A 24,603-nucleotide genomic window follows, 5' to 3' on the forward strand; every position below is an offset into this window, starting at 1 on the left:
AGCTGGGACTCACGACAGAGGGGTGCTCACATAAACTGGCTAGAATTGCTAGCAGCATTTCTAGCACTGAGACACTTCCTTCCCCTGTTGAGAAACCACCATGTTCTGATCAGAACAGACAACACCAACAGACAGGGCGGGTTACGGTCCCGTCCTTTGCACATGCTGGCTCGCAGACTGATCATGTGGAGCAGCATCAATCTGTTGTCACTGAGAGCTGCTCACATTCCAGGAGCTCTGAACTTGGGAGCAGACTTAATGTCCAGGGGAAACCCGCAGTACGGGGACTGGACCCTGCACCCACATGTGGTGACCCAAATCTGGACCCGCTTTGGCCAGCCACAGGTCGATCTGTTTGGCTTGAGGGAGAACGCTCAGTGTCCACTGTATTTTTCCCTGAGGGACCAGGAGGCTCTGCTAGGGATAGATGCATTAGCTCACAACTGGCCACAAGCTCTGCTTTATGCGTTCCCTCCACTGGCCTTAATTTCTCCCACTCTAACCAGAGTGAGAGAGAGAGAGAGGGCTAACAAGGATATTGATCGCCGCAAGGTGGACGAGGTCCCATTGGTTAGCGGAGATTATGCTCCTCTTGTGGAGCGAACCTTGGCCTCTCCCTCTCCGACAAGACCTAGTCTCCCAAGCCAGGGGCGAGATTTTTCACCCTCACCCCGAGCGCCTTGCCCTGTGGGCTTGGCCCGTGAGAGGTTGTTATAGCCACTAAGGGGCGACCATGGCTCAGGGGGTTGGGAAGCGTATCTGTAACCGGAAGGTCGCCGGTTCGATCCCCGGGCTCTCTGTCCTGGTCGTTGTGTCCTTGGGCAAGACACTTTACCCTACTTGCCTACTGGTGTTGGCCAGAGGGGCCGATGGCGCGATATGGCAGCCTCGCTTCTGTCAGTCTGCCCCAGGGCAGCTGTGGCTACAACCGTAGCTGCCTCCACCAGTGTGTGAATGCGAGAGTGAATGAATAGTGGAATTGTAAAGCGCTTTGGGTGCCTTGAAAAGCGCTATATAAATCCAATCCATCATTATTATTATTATCATTATTATTATTATTCAGAGTGCTAGAGCCCCCTCCACAAGATCATTGTATGAGAACAAGTGGAGGGTATTTGAGGAATGGTGTGGAAAGTCTCACACTCTCTCCTTTCAGTGCTCCGTGACAACAATTCTCTCCTTTCTCCAAGAACTGTTAGATAAAGGAAAGGCCTTTTCCACGATTAAAGTATATCTAGCAGCCATTTCAGCCTGCCATGTGGGCTTCATGGATGGCCCAGTGAGCCATCATCCGCTAGTCTGCCGTTTCATGAAAGGGGCACGATGGCTCCACCCGGTGTCTAAACCTCTCGTTCCCACGTGGGATTTATCCCTGGTGCTGGGGGCAGTTTCACAGCCACCATTTGAACCACTAAACCAGGTGGAAATAAAAATCCTGTCTTTGAAGACTGCATTGCTCCTGGCTCTCGCATCTGCGAAGCGTGTCAGTGATATTCATGCGCTGTCAGTACACAAAGAGTGCACCCGATTCACGCGGGATAACTCTAGAGGCACACTCAGGCCAAATCCGGCCTTTGTGCCCAAAAATCCTTATCTCCAATGCACCCCATTGGAGCTGGAAGCTTTTTGCCCTCCTCCTTTCTCCTCCCCTGAACAGGAGCGCCTACATGCTCTCTGTCCAGTTAGGGCTTTATGTACCTATATAGAGAGAACGAAGGCTTCCAGGAGGTCGGATCAGCTGTTTGTTTCCTGGGCTAAACCACATCTTGGCAAGCCCGTTAGAAAAAAACGCATTTCCCACTGGATTGTTGAGGCGATCCAATTGGCTTATTCCAGCACGAGTCTGACTTGTCTTCTCTGCCACTCTTGACTTCCTCATACAGCACCACAGTTCTATGCAACTATGCAAGTTGTAATCCTACAACTGTTTACAACTTGCATAGTTCCCATTTCTGTATAGCTGTATATCCCAGATTCTGTAAAGTTATTTATTTCATATTCTGTATAGTTTTTCATATTTATATCCTGTTCATATCCTGTACATAGCTTGTACTCACTACAGCCTGTACATACTTATAGTTATAGAATATTCACAACATACTTCATACCGTGTACATTATAACATACCATAATAGACCCATTTCTGTAATATACTCACATATCTATATTATTGCTAATATATATTGTAATATATCTATATCACTAAAGCACTTCTGGATGGATGCAAACTGCATTTCGTTGCCCTGTACCTGTGCATGTGCAATGACAATAAAGTTGAATTCTATTCTATTCTATTCTATTCTCTTGGCACTCGATCATATGCTTTCTCTTGATACACAAAAACACTGTGTGGCTTCTTCCCAGTTCATCTATACTTCTCCATCAACACTGTCAGAATCCCATGTGTCGTTCCCTTTTTCAGTATTAAGCCATACTGCTTCTCACCAAAGTGCTTTATGCACTTTTTTAAATGCAGAGGCATACACTGCATCATGCACAAACCTATTGCAGTTACAGTATTTCAGTCACATAATATTTATTGTAGGGTCTACATTACAATATAAAGCGCCTTGAGGTGACTGTTGTTGTGATTTGGTGCTGTATAAGTAAAGTTGAATTGAATAATTGATTGATAGATTGATAATACTTTATTCATCCCGAGGGAAGTTGGGTTAAGGCTGCCAGCTGTGCCAGCGCCATCTTACCCTTCCGACCATACATACATTACACAAAAATCACATGGGGAATACAGGTCAGAGAGGTATAACAATGGAAAATGCACAACATGAGGAAAGACGAGAAGAAGAAAGAACTCCCCCTAGACCAGTGGTTCCCAAACTTTTTTTGCTGGGCCCCCCCTTAGTTTTCCAAGAAACTAAGCCCCCCCGCAAGCACACGCACAAACACATCCTCCAACCACACGCGCCCATATTTTGCTCCATTGCGGTTTATTTCACACCTCAAACATTTAGTAAACAATTAAGCAAATACAAGTAATCAGCAATAAATGACAGGTAGTAATAAAATAAACTACTAACCCTTTTATGCTGCGTCTACACCTACACGGGTATTTTTGAAAACGCAGCTGTTTCGTCCACGTAAACGGCGTTTCGAATCACTGAAAACGAAAAAATTTTAAACTCCTTTTTTGCGTTTACGTGTGGACGAGGAATACAGAGTTGGTCACGCAACAGCTGTGCGCCACGTTATTGTTTACAGGAGATGAATTGCAAAATGGCAGATATTCAGATTAACAGTATTTTGTCTCCATCTTCAGGTTTTACAAGCTTACATAAACACACAGTTACTGTCCCTCTGTTTACAAAGGCAGAGGCGTCACGGTGTGATTATTTTACATGTAGTTTTTTTCCCCTCTGTAATAATGTTCAACATTGCATCAATACATTTTTCAAAAAATGCCTCTCTGTGCAAAATGGGTTTAAAAACATAAACAGCTGTTGGATCCTGTTTGTCCGTGACTTGAACCGGGGGAACAAATCGTGGCAGGATCAGCCTGATGTTATTTGTATCCAGCTGTAACTTTACTGTATAAAGAGCAAACATCTCCAAAATGTCAGCAGTAGTTAGTCATTACAAGAAGTGTTTGTAAAGTAAAAATCAAGAATATGGGATACTGTTTGATTTGAAGAGCCCAGCGCTGCTCCCGACGAAGGGAAAACCAACCCTGCAGGGAGACCTACCTCAGCACCTGTGCAGGTGAAGCCAAAGGGCAGATTTGCTTCACCATATTTTCTAGTCTTTGGCTTAGAATGAAGTTGGTTTGGAAACATATTCAGCGAAGCTTCATCTCCTGCTTTGCGTTTGTGTGGGCGCCCCGTGCTAGCAGTGTCCAAGCATTGTTTTGTTTTTTTTTCCCCTTTTCATACCGCGCAATGGCTCTGCACCCCCCATAGGGGGCGGGCCCCACACTTTGGGAAGGTCTGCCCTAGACTGAGCTCCAACAGGGAGATCAGTTTGAGAACAGAAAAAAAAACACCTCAGCACATGAATCATCACATCTCACAACATAGATGACATAAGCTTCGAAGGCGTTTGGGGGGGTGAGTGTAGGTCTGTGTCAGTGTACATGCGTGTGTGTGTCTGTGTGTTCCGTGTCAACTGAGAGAAAGTGTCCCTTCACCCGGTTAAGCAAAAGTCAACAATCTTCAATCAACGCGGACGGCCTTGAAGGAGGAACAAAGAGTTCTGACAACAATCCTGTTATCATGGAGATTTTTGTTGTTCCAGTCAGCTTAGACCTTGGCAGGCCTTCAGCTGGCGCCAGTGGGATAGCCGCATGAGTGAAGATGAATGATTTGGGTTTAGTGCAAACAACTGCATCCAATTTTTACAATTGGTCTAATGTCTATCACTGGTCACCAATTCTCTCAATTCCCGTTGTTCTTCTCCAAGATGTTATCCATATTGCGTTCAAAACACAGTCTGAGTACTCACAGCCCTGCCAACCGTCTGTCATGTCGGCCAGCCTTGTGGGATTTTGAACAACTAAATTTATCTTTAAATAGACAACTCCGATGTAGACAGAAATAACCAGCCCATCCCTTTTTGCCCACCATTTATGCTTCTGATAGTTTTTCTGTCCTGCTTCTGTGTCTCTATCAGGCTATATCGAAGCTGTGGTGATCCCTGCAGGAGCTAGAAGGATCAGAGTAGTGGAGGACAAACCTTCACATAGTTTTTTGGGTAATGATGCTTGTGTTTTCCAGATGACTTTGTGGTTCTTCTCAACAATGCCGCTCACTTTTAGACACGCTGAGACATTAGATACCAGAAATGTCTCTTTCCAAAATAAAAGCTGTACTATACGCTTCTTCTGGGCTATATTCTCAGCAGCATATTAAACATACCAGGTCCCCATAAGGAGAATCCTGTGCTAACGGCTGTCTAAATGACTCGGGTAAAGTTTGTAGCATGCATGCTTGTTGTTTTTGTCTGCTTCCACTTGTCTTTGCACTAGGATGATGTCAGTGTAAATGTGCAGTCATATTCGTTGTGTTCCCACTAGTGCTGTCAGCGTTAATCTCATTAAAATTACATTAACGCCATAACGCCGCAAATCTCCGTTAGCGAGTTACCGGGGATCGCCCCGTGCGCGGCGCTGGACAGCGTCAACACGTTAACGAGCTCACTGTGCTAATGCACTAGTTCCCACCAATGTAATTGAGCATTGCGTGGCACATCCGACACACTGTTTTACTTTTGTCCATGACGCGCTTACCTTCAGGGTCATGCTTCACAGGAAAAACAAAAAAGTTCCAAACACCAGATCTGAATGAGGGTGGGGGAGGTTCAATTTTGGCTAGCATTGAGGCAGTTGCCATGTTGCAACAAGCTTAGCTTCTGTCTTGCTAGCTTGCGCTACGCTCAGCGGATCTGCGCTCGACAGTGCAGCCTAGGCGGAGTAGTCGAACGCAGATTCACTGAGCTCTCAACACAGACAGCATCGTCAGAAGGAAAGTTGATAAAATAAATTACAAATTTTGTATTGTTCGATACACATGCGTACCGAACCGAAAGCACTGTATCGAACGGTTCAATACCGATACGAGTATTGTTGCACCCCTAATATATATATTAGGGGTGCAACGAGTGCAGATCCGCTGAGCGCTCAACACAGACAGCATCATCAGAAGGAAGAGCGCAGGGCAAGCTAGCGAGACAGAAGTTAAGCTCTCCTTGCAACATGGCAAATTGAACCTCCCCCACCCTCATTCAGATGCAAAGACAAGTGGAAGCAGACAAAAACAACAAGCATGCATGCTACAAACTTTACCCGAGTCATTTAGACAGCCGTTAGCACAGGATTCTCCTTATGGGGACCTGATATGTTTAATATGCTGCTGAGAATATAGCCCAGAAGAAGCGTATAGTACAGCTTTTATTTTGGAAAGAGACATTTCTCTGTAATAAACTCTCTTTTCCAAAGATGAGTGATTCCTCAATCAGATACAGGGCTCGCAATATCGCTAGCCCGACGTCCCGGGGCTAGCGATTTTTCCAGTCGGGCTACCAAAATCTATCTCTGCCCTGCCCGTCGGGCTATCATAGGAAGGAAAAATATATGTCAATGCTTTTGCATTCTTTCAGAAATGTAGCTGGGTAATTGTGTCATTGGCATCGATGAGCCACTGTCAATATGTGACATATTGAAGTCGCGTTTGAATTTGCGCTTGTTTTTTGCTTTCACTTTGCAATCGCGTGAACTGTGTATAGAGAGCGACAGCACTGATCTGTGAGTGATGATAATTTGTGCACCAATTCCTCTGACATCGTCTTATTAATCGTTAGCTTACTATGCAAACATGACAAGTGAAATCTCCCGCAGCTTAAACATGTGAGAGGTTGATCGCGCAGAGAATCGCTGAGCTTATGTGAGTCCGTGTGTAAAAGCAGCAGGATATATATTTTAGTTCTGCTGAGCCAAATAAGACAGGTCAGGGTGAAGAAGTGACAGCCAAAGAAAAGCTTACCACAAAACGGAAAAGTTATGACAAATCAGACTATAAGGCAAAAAGAAAGTGCAGCTTTATGGTTTCATGGACAAAAGAATTTCTGTGGCTGCAATATGACGAGCTAAATAACCAGGGTTGCACATAAGTGGTCCGCAGGTGCGCATTCGCTGTCAAAATAAAAAACACGCACAAGGGTTAGGGTTAAATTTAAAAACTGTACTTTTGAGTTAAAATATATATTTATAATTTTAATAAATGACAAATTAAAAAGGCATGAACATTTTTTTGTATCGAAAAAATATCGAACCGTGACACCAAAGTACCGAACCGAACCGAACCGTGAATTTTGTGTATCGTTGCACCCCTAATATATATATATATATATATATATATATATATATATATATATATATATATATATATATATATATAGATAGATAGATAGATAGATAGATAGATAGATAGATAGATAGATAGATGTGTGTGTGTAACTTCTTGTATCTTACTTATAGCTCTCAAAGACTCAAGTAAGAGGTCCATCAACAATGACTGGAAAATTGAACTTCCAGGAGAATTTGAGCTGGCTGGAACCACTGTGCGCTATGTTAGAAGAGGAATATGGGAGAAGATGTCTGCCAAGGGACCCACTAAGACTCCTTTATATCTAATGGTAAATTGATTTGTATTGCTACTCATGGAAACAAACACACACACCCACACACAGATACACTACCAGTAAAAAGTTGACTGGTAGTTGAAAAGGTAGACGCATATACTGATTTAATGTTTTTTCTTAATTTTAGATTCTCACTGAAGGCATCAAAACTGTTAATGAATACATATAGAAGAATTATGTAATAAATAAAAATGTCTGAAATAACTCAAAACATGTTTTAGATTTTAGATTCTTTAAAATAGCCACTCTTTGCTTTGATTACTGCTTTGCACACTCTTGGCATTCTCTTAATGAGCTTCATGAGGTCATCACCTGAAATGGTTTTCCAACAGCTTTGAAGGAATTCCCAGAGATGCTGTGCACTTGTTGGTCCTTTCGCCTTCACTCTGCGGTCCATCTCATTCCAAAACATCTTGAACGGGTTTAGCTTAGGTGACTGTGGAGGCCGGGCCATCTGGTGCAACACTTCACATCACTCTTCTTCTTGGTCAAATAGCCCTTCAACAGCCTGGAGGTGTGTTTGGGGTGATTGTCCACAGCGAAAAATAAATGATGGTCCAATTAAAAGCAAACCGGAACCAATGATGGCATGTTGCTGCAGGATACTGTGGTAGCCATGCTGGTTCAGTGTACCTTCAGTTTTGAATAAATCCCCAACCAGCAAAGCACCCCCGCACCATCACACCTCCTCCTCCGCTCTTCACGGTGGGAACCATGCATGTAGAGAGACCATCCTCACCTCAGACCAAAGCATAGATTTCCACTGGTCTAATGTCCATTCCTTGTGTTTCTTGGCCCAAAGAAATTTCTTCTGCTTGTTGCTTTTCCTTAGTCGACATTTCTTAAAGGCCTGATTCACACAGGATCCTCTGAACAGTTGATGTAGAGATGTGTCTGCTACTGTGTGGCATTTATCTGGGCTCTAATCTGAGGTGCTGTTGTAATTTCTGAGGCTGGTAATTCAAATGAATTTATCCTCAGGAGCAGAGGGGACTCGTGGTCTTCATTTCCTGGGGCGGCGCTCATGTGAACCAGTTTTAGTGTAGGGCTTGATAGTTTTTGCAACTGCACTTGGGGACACAAAAAACCTCTAAGTTTTACCAATTTTCTGGACTAACTGACCTTTAATTCTTAAAGTAATGATGGACTGTCGTTTCTCTTTACTTCGCTGATTGGTTCTTGCCATAATATGAATTCTAACAGTTATCAAATAGGGCTGTCAGCTGTGTACCGACCTGACTTCTGTTCCCAACTGCATTAGGAAGGCAAGAACTTCCACAAATGAACCCTGACAGGCTCACCTGTGAAGGGAAAACCAATTCAGGTGACTACATCATGACGCTTACTGAGAGAAGGCCAAGGGTTTGCAGCACTGTCAACAAAGCAAAGGGTGGCTACTTTCAGGAATATTCAGAGTTATTTATTCATTTATTCTTTGCTTCATAATTTCATATATCTTGAATTCACATATTTTACTTATATTGTGGTGGACCACTAGAGGGCTCCACTCACACCCAGTGTAGAGGAAGTGTGTTCCTGTGTTTTGTGGCGCGATATGCGCAGTTGATGTTGGAGACGAATAAAGAAGGAGTGAGAACTGAGAGCTGTGTCGTTGATGCTTACCTCCACATTGGTGACCCCTGACTCGAGCATGCAACGGGCCGTAGATAACGCACACTCCGCTATGGATGCATCAGCGGCCGCCGGACCTCCGCCTCCTGTTGCAGCTACGTTCGCTGTGGCGCTGAAACTGCCGGACTTTTGGCTCCATGACCCCCCGTCATGGTTCGTACACGTGGAGGCTCAGTTCGCCCTTCGCGGCATCTCGGCTGACGACACGAAGTATCACCATGTGGTGGCCTCGCTCGACCCGCTGGCCACCCGTCGCGCGATGGCGCTCCTCCGGGACCCACCCGCCCAAGGGAAATACGCCGCCCTCAAAGAGCTGCTTCTTCGGCGCTATGCCCTCTCCGACGCCGAACGAGCCGAAAAGCTCCTCAACCTGTCAGGCTTGGGTGGCGGTACCGCGCTCGAGCTCATGGAGAACATGCTATCGTTGCTCGGGCCGGATGACGGTGGTTTCCTCTTCGTGCACCTCTTCCTTCGCCAACTACCGGCCGCCGTGAGAGCTGTCCTCGCGAACTCTCCGCTTCTGCCTGCGAAGGATTATCGCTCCCTGGCTGAAGAAGCGGATCGCATTCTCCTGGCTAGCCGCACTTTCGACGTTCACGCCCTGGCTACGGACACGCCGGCGGCACCTTCCACGCCTCCACCTGCCTCCCCCGGAGCATCCGCCCCCTTGCTGACGGCAGGGATTGCTACACGCCGGCACCGCGGAAAGAGCATCTGTTTCTACCATCAGCGTTTTGGCGACAGAGCGCGTCGCTGCCTGCCGCCTTGCGCTTTCACGGCCCAGGGAAACGGACCCGCCAGCGCGCCGTAGCAGCCGCGACCGCTGGCAATACAGAAAGGCTGCTCTTCATAGAGGACTCGCGCTCCGGGAGACGTTTTCTCGTGGACTCCGGCTCCCAGAAGAGCCTCCTTCCCCCTACCGCTGCCGACGGACTAGCAGCGAACTGTGGGCCGCAGCTCATTGCAGCTAACGGCTCTCCCATCAAAACGTTTGGGGAAAGGTTGGTGACTGTTTGTTTTCATGGCCGGGATTTCCAGTGGAACTTTGTTGTTGCTGCTAGCTCTGTACCTATTTTGGGTGCTGATTTCCTGTGTGCTCATGGACTACTTGTCGATGTCGCTAACAGACGTTTAATCGATGCTCTCTCGTTTTCTTCGCTACCCTGTTTTACTCGGGCCGCCGAGCCCCTGATTCGGGCTAATGTAGTGACCTCCGGGGATGCTTTTCAGCGTTTGCTTTTAGAGTTTCCATCGCTGTCTGTCCCTAATTTCTCTAGCACGGTAACGAAGCATGGGGTTGAGCATTATATTCCCACGGTCGGGCCCCCGGTGTTCGCGCGCGCGCGCCGCCTCGACCCCGCGAAACTGTCCGTCGCTCGGGAAGAGTTTGCAGCCATGGAGCGCCTTGGCATTGTACAGCGTTCGAACAGTGCATGGGCCTCTCCGCTTCACATGGTGCCCAAATCGGACGGTCGGTGGCGGCCATGCGGAGATTTCCGCCGTTTAAATAATGCCACGGAGAATGACCGTTACCCCATCCCCCACATTCAGGATTTTTCTGCCAATCTCGCCGGAACGTCGATTTTTTCTAAAATTGACTTGGTGCGGGGGTATCACCAGGTTCCCGTGCGCCCCGAAGACGTTCCTAAAACCGCTGTCATTACCCCCTTCGGCTTGTTCGAGTTTTTGCGCATGCCGTTTGGCCTGAAAGGTGCCGCCCAGACCTTTCAGCGGCTGATGGACTCCGTTTTGCGTGGGCTGCCGTTCGTTTTTGTTTATCTGGACGATATATTGGTGGCCAGCTGCTCAGCGAGCCAGCACGAGTCCCATCTGCGCCAGGTTTTCCAGCGTTTGGAAGCGCACGGCCTGATCATCAACCCTTCCAAGTGCCAGTTTGGGTTGCCTGTTCTGGATTTCCTCGGGCACCGCATTTCCGCTGAAGGTGTGGTTCCGTTGCCCGACAGAGTCCAGGCCGTTTCGGCTTTCCCGCGTCCCACGTCGGTTAAAGCGTTGCAGGAGTTCTTGGGGATGATAAATTTTTACAACCGCTTTCTCCCCAGAGCTGCCCACCTGCTACAGCCACTCTATGCTGCCTTAAAAGGTAAAACAGCCAAAGATCCGGTTGACTGGCTGCCTGAATGCGTCCGTGCGTTTTCCGCAGCCAAGTCTGCGCTGGCTGACGCCGCCCTGCTGGCCCACCCGCTTCCGTCGGCGGAGATCGCGTTGACCACCGACGCCTCGGACGTGGCAGTGGGCGGAGTGTTGGAACAGCGGGTTTCAGGTCTCTGGCAACCGCTCGCCTTTTTCAGTCGTACGCTCCGGGATGCTGAACGCAAGTACAGTGTTTTTGACAGGGAGTTGCTGGCCCTGCACCTCGCAACACGGCATTTTCGTTTTTTCCTCGAGGGTCGCAACTTTGCTGCGTACGTTGACCACAAACCTTTGACGTTTGCGATGTCCAAGGTCTCTGACCCATGGAGCGCACGCCAGCAGCGCCAGTTGGCGGCCATTTCTGAGTTTACCACAGACATTCAGCATGTGGCTGGTAAGTCCAATCACGTCGCTGACTGTCTCTCGCGTGTGTTGGTTTCTCCGGTGTATGTCGGCATCGACTACGCTGCCATGGCCGCCGAGCAACGTGCTGACCCGGACGTCCTTGCCCTTCAGTCAACAAAAACGGGCCTCGTGCTGGAGGACACCCCGGTGTGGGACGGCGGTCCGCGCCTTCTTTGCGACGTTTCCACCGGCCGCCCCCGCCCGGTGGTTCCCCTTTCGTGGCGTCGTCGTGTTTTTGACTCGGTGCATGCCCTCTCTCATCCCGGCGTCCGGGCCTCGGTCAAGCTGGTCAGCGCCAGGTTTGTTTGGCCGGGCCTTCGCAAGACGGTGAAAGAATGGGCGGCGGTTTGTATCCCATGCCAACGCTCGAAAATCCACCGGCACACACAGGCACCCCTCGAGCCTTTCCGTGTCCCGGGTAGGCGTTTCGATCACGTTCATGTGGACCTGGTTGGTCCCTTGCCGCAGTCACAGGGTTTCACGCACCTTTTGACTGTGGTGGACCGCACAACCAGGTGGCCGGAGGCGGTACCCCTGGCGTCCACGACAGCGGCGACGGTGGCCAGGGCATTTTTGTCAACGTGGGTTTCACGTTTCGGCCCCCCTGCTGACATTACCTCGGACAGGGGCCCCCAGTTTGTTTCCGAGCTTTGGTCTGCTATGGCTGACGGCCTGGGAGTCAAGGTCCACCGCACCACAGCATACCACCCGCAAGCTAATGGGATGTGCGAACGGTTTCACCGGTCACTTAAGGCCGCGCTCCGTGCTTCCTTGACAAGTGGCGACTGGGTCGAACGTCTTCCGTGGGTTTTGCTGGGTTTGCGTAGCGCGGTTAAAGAAGACCTCGGGGTTTCCCCGGCTGAACTGGTCCTCGGCCAGCCTCTCCGGGTCCCCGGGGAATTCTTACCTGAGAGCCCTCCCCCATGTTTCGATACCTCTTTGTTGCCTTTTCGCCCCCCAAGAAACTCATTTCCTGTTCCTGGTCCTGTGCACCACTGCCTGCCTGACACCTTTGTTCCGAGTTCATTGGACTCTGCTCGTTTCGTTTTCGTCAGGCACGATGCCCATAGGACTCCGCTGCGTCCACCATATGACGGGCCATACAGGGTTCTTAAACCAGGCAACAAACATTTCGTTTTGGACTTTGGCGGTCGGCAGGAAGTTGTCTCTGTTGACAGACTTAAGCCTGCACATGTTATGCAAGAGGATCAGGTGGTCCCGGCTCAGGCCCCTCGCCGCGGCCGCCCACCTGCCACCGGGCTGATGGATTCTGTTTTTTCCCCCAGGAGCGACCCGAAATCAACGGAGTCCGAGTCGTCTTCAGCTTTTTCTGACCGCCAGTGCCAGCCTCGCTCCCGGGCTGGGTTGCCCTCTGTCAGTTCCCCACCCCCCCAGTTCAGCCGCTCCGGCCGTTTGCTTAAGCCCCGGGTCCTGGACTAGTTCTGCTGGGTGTTCGGGGGGGGGGCATGTGTGGTGGACCAATAGAGGGCTCCACTCACACCCAGTGTAGAGGAAGTGTGTTCCTGTGTTTTGTGGCGCGATATGCGCAGTTGATGTTGGAGACGAATAAAGAAGGAGTGAGAACTGAGAGCTGTGTCGTTGATGCTTACCTCCACAATATATGTATATATATATATATATATATATTTCAGTGTATCTACCACTGAATCAGAGGACTTTTTTTTTTATTAAGCCACTTAATGCTCACCTGTGATTCATTCAAGCATTAAAAAGGCACCCAACTCCAGGGTTGGACCAGTTTTATAACCCTAACAGACAACTTGGCAAATAAACAATTATAAATACCATTTTAGCCACTTTATAGAAGGGCAGCTACCCAGAACACAGCCATGTTGTTACTGTATTTAAACAATTCAAACGGAAACAGCAGTCTTCTTTTGACTATGGTGGTCCTATCTCAGTCCATCAGCCGGTCAATCTGCATCCCTCAGATTTTGTCAGTCTTTTTAAAGATGTAAGTTATGTCTCTATTGAAATGGATTAGGCATTTGAGTTTTACCTTTTTAAATAGCCACCTTCCTTCTGGTGCAGCTATAAATCTCTGACGCGCTTTATTATTAAAGTTTAAAGAACAGAAAAGAAACGTTTAAAGAACAGCTATACACTTGACTGGGTTTATCAACAATATTTTACAGCTAGAAAAGCAAATGTAGAGAAATTTGGTAAGCTATAGGTACAACTTCCCTTGTCTTTCAACCCTTCTATGTCATATTAACAGGTACTGCTGTTTCATGACCAGAGCTATGGGATCCACTATGAGTACACAGTGTCTTTAAACACAGGTCAGAACAGGAGCAGTGAGGAACAAAGGGAACCAGAGTATCTCTACATCTGGACACATAGCAGCTGGCAAGACTGTAATGTCCATTGTGGAGGAGGTAAGCTCTCTGCTTTATTTGGTTTGCTTTGTGGAAACAAACAAAAATGAAGTAATACAGGGGAACTGACACAAAAGGATGAAGCTAAACTCCAAAGTACCAGGAACTGGGAATATAACTAATCAGGAAAATGCTCAAAGAACTATATAAACAAAACTATAACCAGGAACTAAGGAAAACAAAAACACGATTCAATTAACAAATACATTTCCAAATTAATTCAAAATAAAACAAAACCAGACAGTGCGTAAACCTTCACAACCATGACAACATATGTGTGTACTGTAGACTTGATAGACCCAAATTAGGCAGGACACATTGGAAGGATAAAAAACTGGCTCGAGTTTTGTCAACAGGGATGCAGACAAAAATAACCAGAGGGATGAATCCAAAAAGGCAGGTCATTAATTAGAAGCAGGCCAGAAGAGAAATAAGTGGAACTTGTAGCCAATGTTAGAAATGTTGTGAGATGAATTTGGAAATAGGAAACAGATGAGCAGGTAGGGATGGAAATTGATAAGAATTTAGCAATAACGATTCAATTATTGAAATCACCTCTCGATTTGATTCCTTTGATTCTCATTTGGTTCTTACTGGCTTATTTGGTTTGTGCATGTTGGAGGTATTTCCCCATGTTGTTGTGATCTGTGTTAGGGTCACTGCTCAAAAATTTACGTAGTACAGATATTACACTTTCCTTAAAAGCAATGCAATATGTTACTTAATTACTCTAAAGAGAAGGTCATTTTACCATAAATGGCCTCCTTGACTCCGCCCTCAAACCAGCGTTCCTCCCTGTCCAGGATGTTACATCCTCATCATTGAAAGAGTGTCCACTGGCCTGTAGGTGTAAATAGACTGCAGAGTCCTGGCCTGACGAGGTGGCTCTTCTGTGTTGTGCTATTCGCTTCGCCAGAGGTTGTTTGGTTTCCCCGATGTTTAAATCCTGGCAATCCTCCTGCACTTAACAGCGTACACTATGTTACTCTGTTTGTGTCGGGGGACCCGATCCTTGTGGTGGACCAATTTTTGGCGCAGCATGTTTAGGGGTTTGAAAGCCACAGAGACCCGGTGTTTAGACAAAATGAACTCAACTGTTCCCATACTCCTGACACATACGGGATCACTATGGGGTTTTCACTGTGATGGCAGTTGTCTTTCTTCTCTCCTGCATTGAAACCTGCAGTTAGCTGACACTGAAGAAGTCACTTGGATGAGTGACGTTTCTCTTAGACCAGGGGTAGGCAACCTTTCTGTTGATGAGTGCATCTAAAATTTCCTCAGACATGCTATATTGGCTCAGTTTATTTTTCTTATCATTGTTGTGAGGAGACCATAAATAGCATTTGCATTTTCTGTTGTACAGTTCATTTGCTGTTATGGATAAAAAGTCTTTTTTTGTTTCAAAATAGCTGATAACTATTCGCTGACAGCTGCCAACATCTGCCAACAAATATAATTCTATAAAGTGGTTCTATATAGTGTGTAACTGTAATTTATTGCTAATGCAGTCATATGGCACACTGACCTCTGAGGAAATGTTAGATGGCACTCGCCATCAGAAAGGTTGCCGACCCTGCTGTAGAGTAAAATTCTAGTATCACTGTAGGTGAATGGGGGAATGTGGCATCTTGCATAAAGCACTATGAGTGCTCCAATAGACTAGAAAAGCAGTAAGCACTAAGTCCAACTAGTTAAAACTCAGACACTACTTTATAATATAAAGTAGTTAATATGGTGTTATTAAAAAGGTGTTGCATTTTCCCCCTTAAGTCCCTCACTCAATTCTCTCAGCCACGCTGATTTTTATGGGTACCTCAGCAGAAATGGGATAAAGAAATTCTTGTTCCCTGCTCTTTTCTGGTATTTTATAACGGGTGGGATAAGGTATAGCACTTACACATATGTGTGTTTGTATGTGTGTCTGTGTGTGTTTTGTACAGGAGAGAGGAGGACAGTGGTTTCATGTATGAGGATAGTCAACAAAACTATGGAGGTTGTCAACAATAGTTACTGTCAACCTGAAAACCGACCGCAACCGCAAGTACGTCTCTGCAACACTCACCCCTGCCAGTACCGGTGAGACACACACACACACACACACACACACACACACACACACACACACACACACACACACAAACAAATAGCCATTGGAATAGATACAGTATGACATACATTATTTAGCCCATTTTTAGAAATTCTTTTGCTACAGCAGTGATGATGTAGTTGTAATAATAACATAACAGAAGATACAAATAACAAAATACGTATACTTCCCTACAAAACTCAGTACACACACGAAATCTCGGGTCATACTTCATTTTCTCAATCATTTTTAGGCCATATTCAGACTGTAGTTCGTTCAGTCAATCAAACAATTTATTTATAAGCAGATTTAAAAACCAACACAGGATGACCAAAGTGCTATACAGAGTTTGTTATCAATAGGTCAATGTTTTGGGGGTTTTAGGAGCATTCATTGCACTATGAAGCACAATAAGATGAAGTAATTTCTTTTTGTGTCCTGTTTGTTTTCAAAGATGACAAAGAGACTTCACAGCGATCACCATGGTGATTCGACTTTAGATGGATGGCTCACTTTATCACAGTAGTGGGCAGGGCTCAGCATTTACTCAGTTTTAACATCACTCTGGGTTCTTGGCTAGGTTAGCATTAGCATGCTGTCTGTGCAGGTGCTCACGAAGAGCCGAAATTTTGTTAACAGTATAATGCAGTTGTTTCTGTCCTGAAGCAGTCTCCACTTTACCACTTTGTTTTTTTGTTTGTTATTTGTGCAATAAAAAAAAGTAATGTCCATATCCATGCTGGAAACCGCGCAGTTATTGTACTCCTCCGACACGCGAACTGAAATCAGCTTATCGTAGCGAGAGTGCACGAACCGATAAGCAGGATAGATATAGGCTGGCAAGTCGGTTCTCGATTCCATCACCATCACTAACCGTTATAGCTCTATAGAGCTTGGGGACAGAGCTCTGACAGTGCAGGTATGGATCATGGTCCACTCAGACTCAATGGCCCCAGTCTCCCAACTTGCATGCTGTTGAAGCTTTGCTAGAAGTGGGAATTCTCACAGACCAGGGTCTCTTCCAGACTTTCACAGTGTGCCCTTACTAACCATGGGGCTATTTCCCACATTCGCATGGAAATCCCACAGTAGGAAAGTGACCCAACTGGGGACAATGGAGTCCCTACCCTGAGTCTGACCCTTATTCACGGTGGGGCCCAATAGCCCCAATCCTGGTGAGATAACACAATCTACTTTTTTTCTCCACCGAGGTGTCATTGTAATTGCATTTTCAGAGCACTAGATGCTGCTGGTAGTTTTGTAATTTAGGAAAATAACTTCACCCGAGTGATGACAGAAATGATCAGTTCAAGGTTTCACAATGGATATTCTATAACCCAGTATTAGAGCCCGTAGGTGTGCCGTGAAACATGATCAGGTGTGCCATGGAAGATCATCTGGTTCCACCTGATTACTACTGTAAGCAATCAGCGTGATGGGCAAAACACTTACATTCTCTTCCACTAGAGGGCAGTACAACTACCTGTTCTAATTAAATGAGTCACGCCGTAAGACGACGCAGTAGATAGATAAATAGCAATAGATAAATACAGCGGAACCCCGGCTTACGAAGACCCCATTTAACGAAAAATTCAAGTTACGAAGGCACTGAACGGCAATATGCCCGCGTAATGAAATAGATAAAATAGAAAATAAAAAAATAAATAAATTAAATTCAATAATGTTATGTACATGTACACGTACGTATGTATGCATGTATACGTATGCTTTCTTCAACCTCTGCCACCTCCTCCTCCACCAAGAACTTCGTCTTCAGCCAGCATCGCCTCACTCAAAAGGCGACGGAAAAAGGTGCTTCGACTTACGAAAATTGTGACTTACGAAAGACCCTCTGGAACAAATTCATTTCGTAAGTTGGGGTTCCACTGTATTTGAAAAGAAAAAGTGTTCAGTCTGACCTGAGTCCTGGAGAAAACTGACTCAGATGAAGACCCTAGTATGAGCAGTGGTCAGAAGAAAGCAAAAAAGGTATACTGGGGACAAACCGAACCAAATCCGCTACGCCTGGTGCACAGGGAAAAATGATCAATATGCTTTCTGTGACATCTTTGTTTGATGCTGTGCCCTGTGACTTTTATAATGTGAAATATGTGCTGTGGCTGCAAAAGGTTGGGAAACACTGCTCTAACCAGTGGATAACATCACAGAAGTTACATCCTTGTTTGTTCTACCATTCATTGGTATGATTGAACTCAAAATGTAAACAACTGATATTTTTCACAGGTGGATGACAGGTGAGTGGGGGCCTTGCTCTGTCACTTGCGGTAAAGGTCATCAGCAGAGGGAGGTGTTGTGTCTTTACCACCTACAGAATGGTTCAGTCATCCACACCAGGGACCTGTACTGCCAAGGAGGAAAACCTCCTGTTTTACAGGGCTGCGAGGGCCGCCTTTGCCTCACAGCGTGGGAGGCTTCAGAATGGTCCAAGGTATGGCACATGCACACTTTCTGTACTTTAATTTTAAGAAAACATGAAACTGTAAGAAGAGCCCTTAAGAGTATACCGGATGTATTTAATCTGTAAGATTAAGGGCATCCTGTAAGAGGTGTACTGATTTGAAAACTGAATCAAATTCCTCACCCAGAATATTTGGAAGTCACGTCATTTGGTGTATGATGCGCCCTTTTTCTGTAAGCATCTGCCAGATTCCTTCAGATGTAATTTTGCTGCAGTGTCAAGAATGCAAATGTTCATGTCAGCTCCTTTAAGTAGCGTAGGATCAAAAAACCCTTGGATTTTAATCTAACAGAATCAACTTTTGGAGATTTACTTACCTGGATGATTGAGACTGCATCAAGACATTTCTTTCTTATTCTTTTCTCCAGTGTTCATCAAATTGTGGTCAAGGTGTCCGCAGACGTACAGTGTTGTGTACAAACCCTCAGGGTCTGTGTGATCCATTATCCCAGCCAACTCAAGAAGAATATTGTGAGGACTTCTCCAAATGTTACGAATGGAAAACCGGAGACTGGTCCAAGGTATGACAAAAGCAAATTCATATATATATATATATATATTAGGGGTGCAACGATATTCGTATCGATATTGAACCGTTCGATACAGTGCTTTCGGTTCGGTACGCATATGTATCGAACAATACAAAATTTGTAATTTATTTTATCAACTTTCCTTCTGACGATGCTGTCTGTGTTGAGCGCTCAGTGAATCTGCGTTCGACTACTCCGCCTAGGGTCGACAGTGCAGCCTAGGCGGAGTAGTCGAACGCAGATTCACTGAGCGCTCAACACAGACAGCATCGTCAGAAGGAAGAGGGCAGGGCAAGCTAGCGAGACAGAAGTTAAGCTCCCCTTACAACATGGACCTCCCCCACCCTCATTCAGATCTGGCGTTTGGAATTATTTTGGTTTTCATGTGACGTATGACCCTGAAGGTAAGCGAGTCATGGACTAAAGTAAAACAGTATGTTGGATGTGCCACGCAATGCTCAATTACATTGGTGGGAACTAGTGTGTTAGCGCAGTTAGCTCGTTAACGTGTTGGCCGTCTAGCCCCATGCACGGGGCGATCGGCGGTAGCTCGTTAACGGAGATTTGCCGTGTTGTGGCGTTAAGGTCATTTCAACGAGATTAACCTGAAAGCACTAGTGGGAACACAACGAATATGACTGCACATTTACACCGACATCATCCTAGTGCAAAGACAAAAACAACAAGCATGCTACTAACTTTAGCCGAGTCATTTAGACAGCTGTTAGCACGTGATTCTCCTTATGCTGCTGAGAATATAGCCCAGAAGAAGCGGATAGTATAGCTTTTATTTTGGAAAGAGCCATTTCTCTGTAATAAACTCTCTTTTCCAAAGATGAGTGATTCCTCAATCAGATACAGGGCTCGCAATATTACTAGCCCGACGTCCCGGGGCTAGCGATTTTTTTCAGTCGGGCTACAAAAATCTATCTCTTCCCTGCCCGTCGGGCTATTGTAGGAAAAATATATGTCAATGCTTTTGCATTCTTTCAGAAATGTAGCTGGGTAATTATGTCATTGGGTGAGCCACTGTCAATATGTGACATATTGAAATCGCGTTTGAATTTGCGCTTGTTTTTTTGCTTTCACTTTGCAATCGTGCGAACTGTGTATAGAGAGCGACAGCACTGATCTGTGAGTGATGATAATTTGCGCACCAATTCCTCTGACATCGTCTTATTAATCGTTAGCTTACTATGCAAACATGACAAGTGAAATCTCCCGCAGCTTAAACATGTGAGAGGTTGATCGCGCAGAGAATCGCTGAGCTTATGTGAGTGCGTGTGTAAAAGCAGCAGGATATATATTTTAGTTCTGCTGAGCCAAATAAGACAGGTCAGGGTGAAGAAGTGACAGCCAAAGAAAAGCTTACCACAAAACGGAAAAGTTATGACAAATCAGACTATAAGGCAAAAAGAAAGTGCAGCTTTATGGTTTCATGGACAAAATAATTTCTGTGGCTGCAATATGACGAGCTAAATAACCAGGGCTACACATAAGTGACCGCAGGTGCGCATTCACTGTCAAAATAAAAAACACGCACAAGGGTTAGGGTTAAATTTAAAAACTGTACTTTTGAGTTAAAATATATATTTATAATTTTAATAAATGACAAATTAAAAAGGCATGAACATTTTTTTGTATCGAAAAAATATCGAACCGTGACACCAAAGTATCGAACCGAACCGAACCGTGAATTTTGTGTATCGTTGCACCCCTAATATATATATATATATGTATATATATATATATATATATATATATATATATATATGTATATGTCCAGATGAACAGAATCAACTTTTGGAGTAAAGAGCTAAAGTTATAGCAGTATAATGTGGTTGTTTCTGTTCTGGGGACAGTTTGCAATTTACCATTGTACTCTCATCCTTTTGTAAAGTGATGTCTATATCCACGCTGTAGACTGCACCACTAGTTTTCACTTCTGGCTCACAAACTGAAATCAGCTGATTTTAGCACAAGTGGAACCTATAAGTAGGATCCATAGGCAAGCAGACTTACAACTGCTGTGAACCGGTTCTTAATCTTAATATTCTTATTATTGTATAACGTTGAAGTTGGCTAAATCTTGATTCTTGACTCTATCCTGATTTTCATTTATAATTTTAATGCACTTTACATTTTTAATCAGAATCAGAATACTTTATTAATCCCTAAGGAAATTATTCCTCATTCCTCGTCATCATGCTCAAGGTTAATATGTGTATATATGAAAATGACAACAACAGATATACTTCTGCAGTGAAGTACATAAATCATTGCCAAATGAATCTCTCCCATGGTAGAATGTGTGTAGACTATTCACCCTGTGTTATAGCTTCGGGAATAAGTGTTTGAAATAATCTACCTCTGTTTAAAACAATGCTGTTAAAAGATGAATAAATTAATTCCTACTGTAGTATTTCCTTGCTCTTAAGAGTTCTCACCTGTAAAATGATAATTTTACTGTTCCATTTAAAAATCAACCAAGTTTAGTAAAACCTCTGCAAACTGGCACTTTTCATTTGCTGTTTCAGTGCTCATCATCCTGTGGAAAGGGACTGCAGTCACGGGTGGTTCAGTGTATGCACAAGGTGACCGGTCGACATGGTAACAACTGCTCTGTGATGCTGAGACCACCAACATATCGATCCTGTCACAGTGGGAACTGTGATGAGAAAATTAATGCGAATACCATCACCTCCCCTAGGCTAGGTGAGACACTGATCGCAATTGCAGTTTGCATTTTTAAAGGATAAAGAAATCTTGCACACAGTACAGATTCACCTATACCTACTGAACAGCTAAAGCTTCCTCAAGTTGTAGAACACTAAGAAAACAGCTGCTTTGTAATTTAAAGAACTGGAACACTTTCTCCGAGGCACAAGCTCAATTTACAAATGATTAAGGTCTGTTGAGTAATTTGCTTGATTAATAAATATACAGAAAAGTCAGAATTAAACTTGCATGTAAATGTGTTTCATAGATTAATTATGATAGCTTTTGGAAAAATAAACAGAAATTTGTGTTTGTGTTCACTGCAACATTTATTTATTTATAATAACTGGTTATAATACCATCCTTGCCTTCAGGCAACTGATGTTGTGATTTGGTGCTGTTTAAATAAAATTGATTTGAACAAAACATCAGTTATTGTAGAGATGCTAAAAATGCAAGATGCAAAAAGAACTTTATGACTGGCTCTCACCAGGTTTTACTCATGTATGACGATTAAAGCCTGGTGTTAAGATAACATTTAGAATGAGATTTATGCTAGGGTTGTTTATGTTAGAGTATTTGTTTGTTCTTAGTGAAACCTAGGGGTAAGAGGAATCTCAGTGAAGGTCCTCACAAAAAAAACCAAAATATATTCCAGTGTGTGTATTCATTCTCCCACCATGACAGCCCCATTCTACCCACCCCCTGTGTGGTTCAGTTCAATTCAATTCATTCATACAGCACTAAATCACAACAACCTCAGGGCACTAAGGTAGACCGTACAATAATACACACAGAGAAAAACCCAACAATCATATGACCCCCTATGAGCAAGCACTTTGGCGACAGTGGGAAGGAAAAACTCCCTTTTAACAGGAAGAAACCTCCGGCAGAACCAGGCTCAGGGAGGGGCGGGGCTATCTGCCATGACTGGTTGAGGTGAGAGAAGGAAGACAGGACAAAAGTAATGCTGTGGAAGAGAGACAGAGATTAATAATAAGTACGATTCAATGCAGAGGTTCCCAAAGTGTGGGGCCCGCAGAGCCATTGCAGGGGGGGCGCGGTATGGAAAGAAAAAAAAATGAGGACACTGTGACCATAATTGACAGGTTTTTTGACGGGGCTCCCACACAAAAGCAAAGCAGGAGATGAAGCATCGCCAAATATGTTCCCAGGTGGTGGGGGGCGCGAACATTTTTCTTGTAAAACAAAGGGGGGCCTAGCAAAAAAGGTTTGGGAACCACTGTATTAACGCATTTTGAGTGAGAAAGGTGACTGACGAAGAAATACTCATGGGAATCCCCCCGCAGCCTACACCTGTTGCAGCATAACTAAGGGAGGATTCAGAGTTACCTGATCCAGCCCTAATTATTTGCTTTAGCAAAAAGGAAAGTTCTAAGCATAAAGAGTCTGCAACTGACTGCTCTTTTATTTGTGTTACCTGGTGAAGTTCAGCGTCTGGCTGTTGGGCTAGTGTCAGCAAACACTCGGCTCTAGCGTCACTCTGGGTTCTTGGCTAGCTAAGCGTTAGCATGCTAGCTGGCTAACTTAGCATTAGCATGCTGCCTGTCCAGATGCTTGCAACGAGCCAAATGTGTGTTTGCAGCATAATGGAGTTGTTTCTGTCCTGGATGCAATTTCCACCTACCATGCTCTTATCCATTTGTGCAATAAAAATGAAAGTTATGTCCCCATCCATACTGTAGCCTGAGCCAGTGAGAATTGAAATCAGCTGATTGTAGTGCATATGCAAATTGAACCGGTAAATAAGATTGATAGCAGTTCCAAGGAGTTGGACGACTGGGAACCGGTTCTCAATTCCATCTCTACATGCATATGTACTTGAGTGACAGTCCATTCTTTATTTAACACGATGTTGACCCACCCTATGCAGCTATAATAGCTTCAACTCCTCTGTGAAGGCTTTCCACAAGGTATAGGAGTATGCTTATGGGAATTTTTAAACTATTCTTTCAGAAGCTCATTTTTCAGATCAAACAGAAGGCATGGCTCTCAGTATATGCTCTAGTTCCTAAAAGTGTTCTGTCTGGTTGATGTCAGGACTCAGTTAAGTTCTTCCACACCAAACTGGCTCTGCGAATGTTTCTATAGACCTTGCTTTTTGCACTGGTGCACAGTCATGTTGGAGCAGGACGGAGGCATTCCCAAACTGTTCCAACAAAGCTGGTAACCTGAAATGGAGAAGCGTGATTCAACACTCCAGAGAACACGCCTCTACTGCTCTACACTTGGTGGTGTAAGGCTCGACCATAGAAACCCAAACTGTTATTGAGCTAATCTGAAGACCCCATGAAGTTTAGGGGTCTGTAGCAACTTTGCAGAAAATTGGCTACCCCTGCACATTATGTGCCTCAGTATCCACTGACCTTGGATGCTGGCCTACCGCTTCATGGCTGAGTTGCTATCATTCACAGTCACTTCTGCTTTGCCACTAACTGTGGAATATTTAGTAGCATGGTGCTGTGATGGGATGCCACCTGCGATGGGATGCACAGGTGACATCGCATCACAGCACCATGCTGGAATTCAATGAACTCCTGTTTGTAGAAGCATTTTACATGCCTAGCTGCTTAACTTTACACGCTTGTGGTTATGTGGAAGTGATTAGAACATCAATTATTTAGGTGGGTTAACATTTTTGGCAATATAATTTAATTACAAGAAAAAGTAGTATAATGGGGAATTAAAAGAAATGCTTAGGAGGACATTGTTAGAACAAAAATGGAATGATCCCACTCAATTTGTCACACTGGTAAAAAGATACGATTGATTGCTGGGAAGGTATTGCTAATGAAGTACACTTTTATTAACATTTAACAAGACTCTCACATCTGCTAAATATACTGAATTGCTGCTTTCTTCTCTTCCACCCCAACAGCTGCTCTGACCTACAAGTGCTTGGGGGACAGGTGGACAGTGTACTGTCATGTGATCCGGGATAAAGACCTTTGTCAGGACATGAGGTGGTACCAACGATGCTGTGAAACCTGTCGGGTCTTTTATGCTAACAAAATACTGCACAAGCGCTAA

General features: G+C 44.9%; 1 protein-coding gene across 1 annotated transcript in view; it reads left to right on the forward strand.

Moving 5' to 3' along the window:
* adamts17 (ADAM metallopeptidase with thrombospondin type 1 motif, 17) overlaps positions 1 to 24,603 on the forward strand; it is a 101,239-nt gene extending 76,636 nt beyond the window's left edge. Inside the window, exons 16-23 of the mRNA XM_085350667.1 lie at positions 4,624 to 4,704; positions 6,986 to 7,143; positions 13,577 to 13,736; positions 15,680 to 15,815; positions 18,070 to 18,274; positions 18,673 to 18,825; positions 21,372 to 21,549; positions 24,452 to 24,603. Coding sequence (XP_085206793.1) covers positions 4,624 to 4,704; positions 6,986 to 7,143; positions 13,577 to 13,736; positions 15,680 to 15,815; positions 18,070 to 18,274; positions 18,673 to 18,825; positions 21,372 to 21,549; positions 24,452 to 24,603 — 1,223 coding nt within the window. The remainder of the gene's footprint in view (positions 1 to 4,623; positions 4,705 to 6,985; positions 7,144 to 13,576; positions 13,737 to 15,679; positions 15,816 to 18,069; positions 18,275 to 18,672; positions 18,826 to 21,371; positions 21,550 to 24,451) is intronic.

The sequence above is a fragment of the Diplotaxodon limnothrissa genome, linkage group LG1, assembly GCF_057381915.1.
Source record: "Diplotaxodon limnothrissa isolate DT_005_m linkage group LG1, D_limnothrissa_male_GT1.1, whole genome shotgun sequence".
NCBI classification, from domain to species: Eukaryota; Metazoa; Chordata; class Actinopteri; order Cichliformes; family Cichlidae; genus Diplotaxodon; species Diplotaxodon limnothrissa.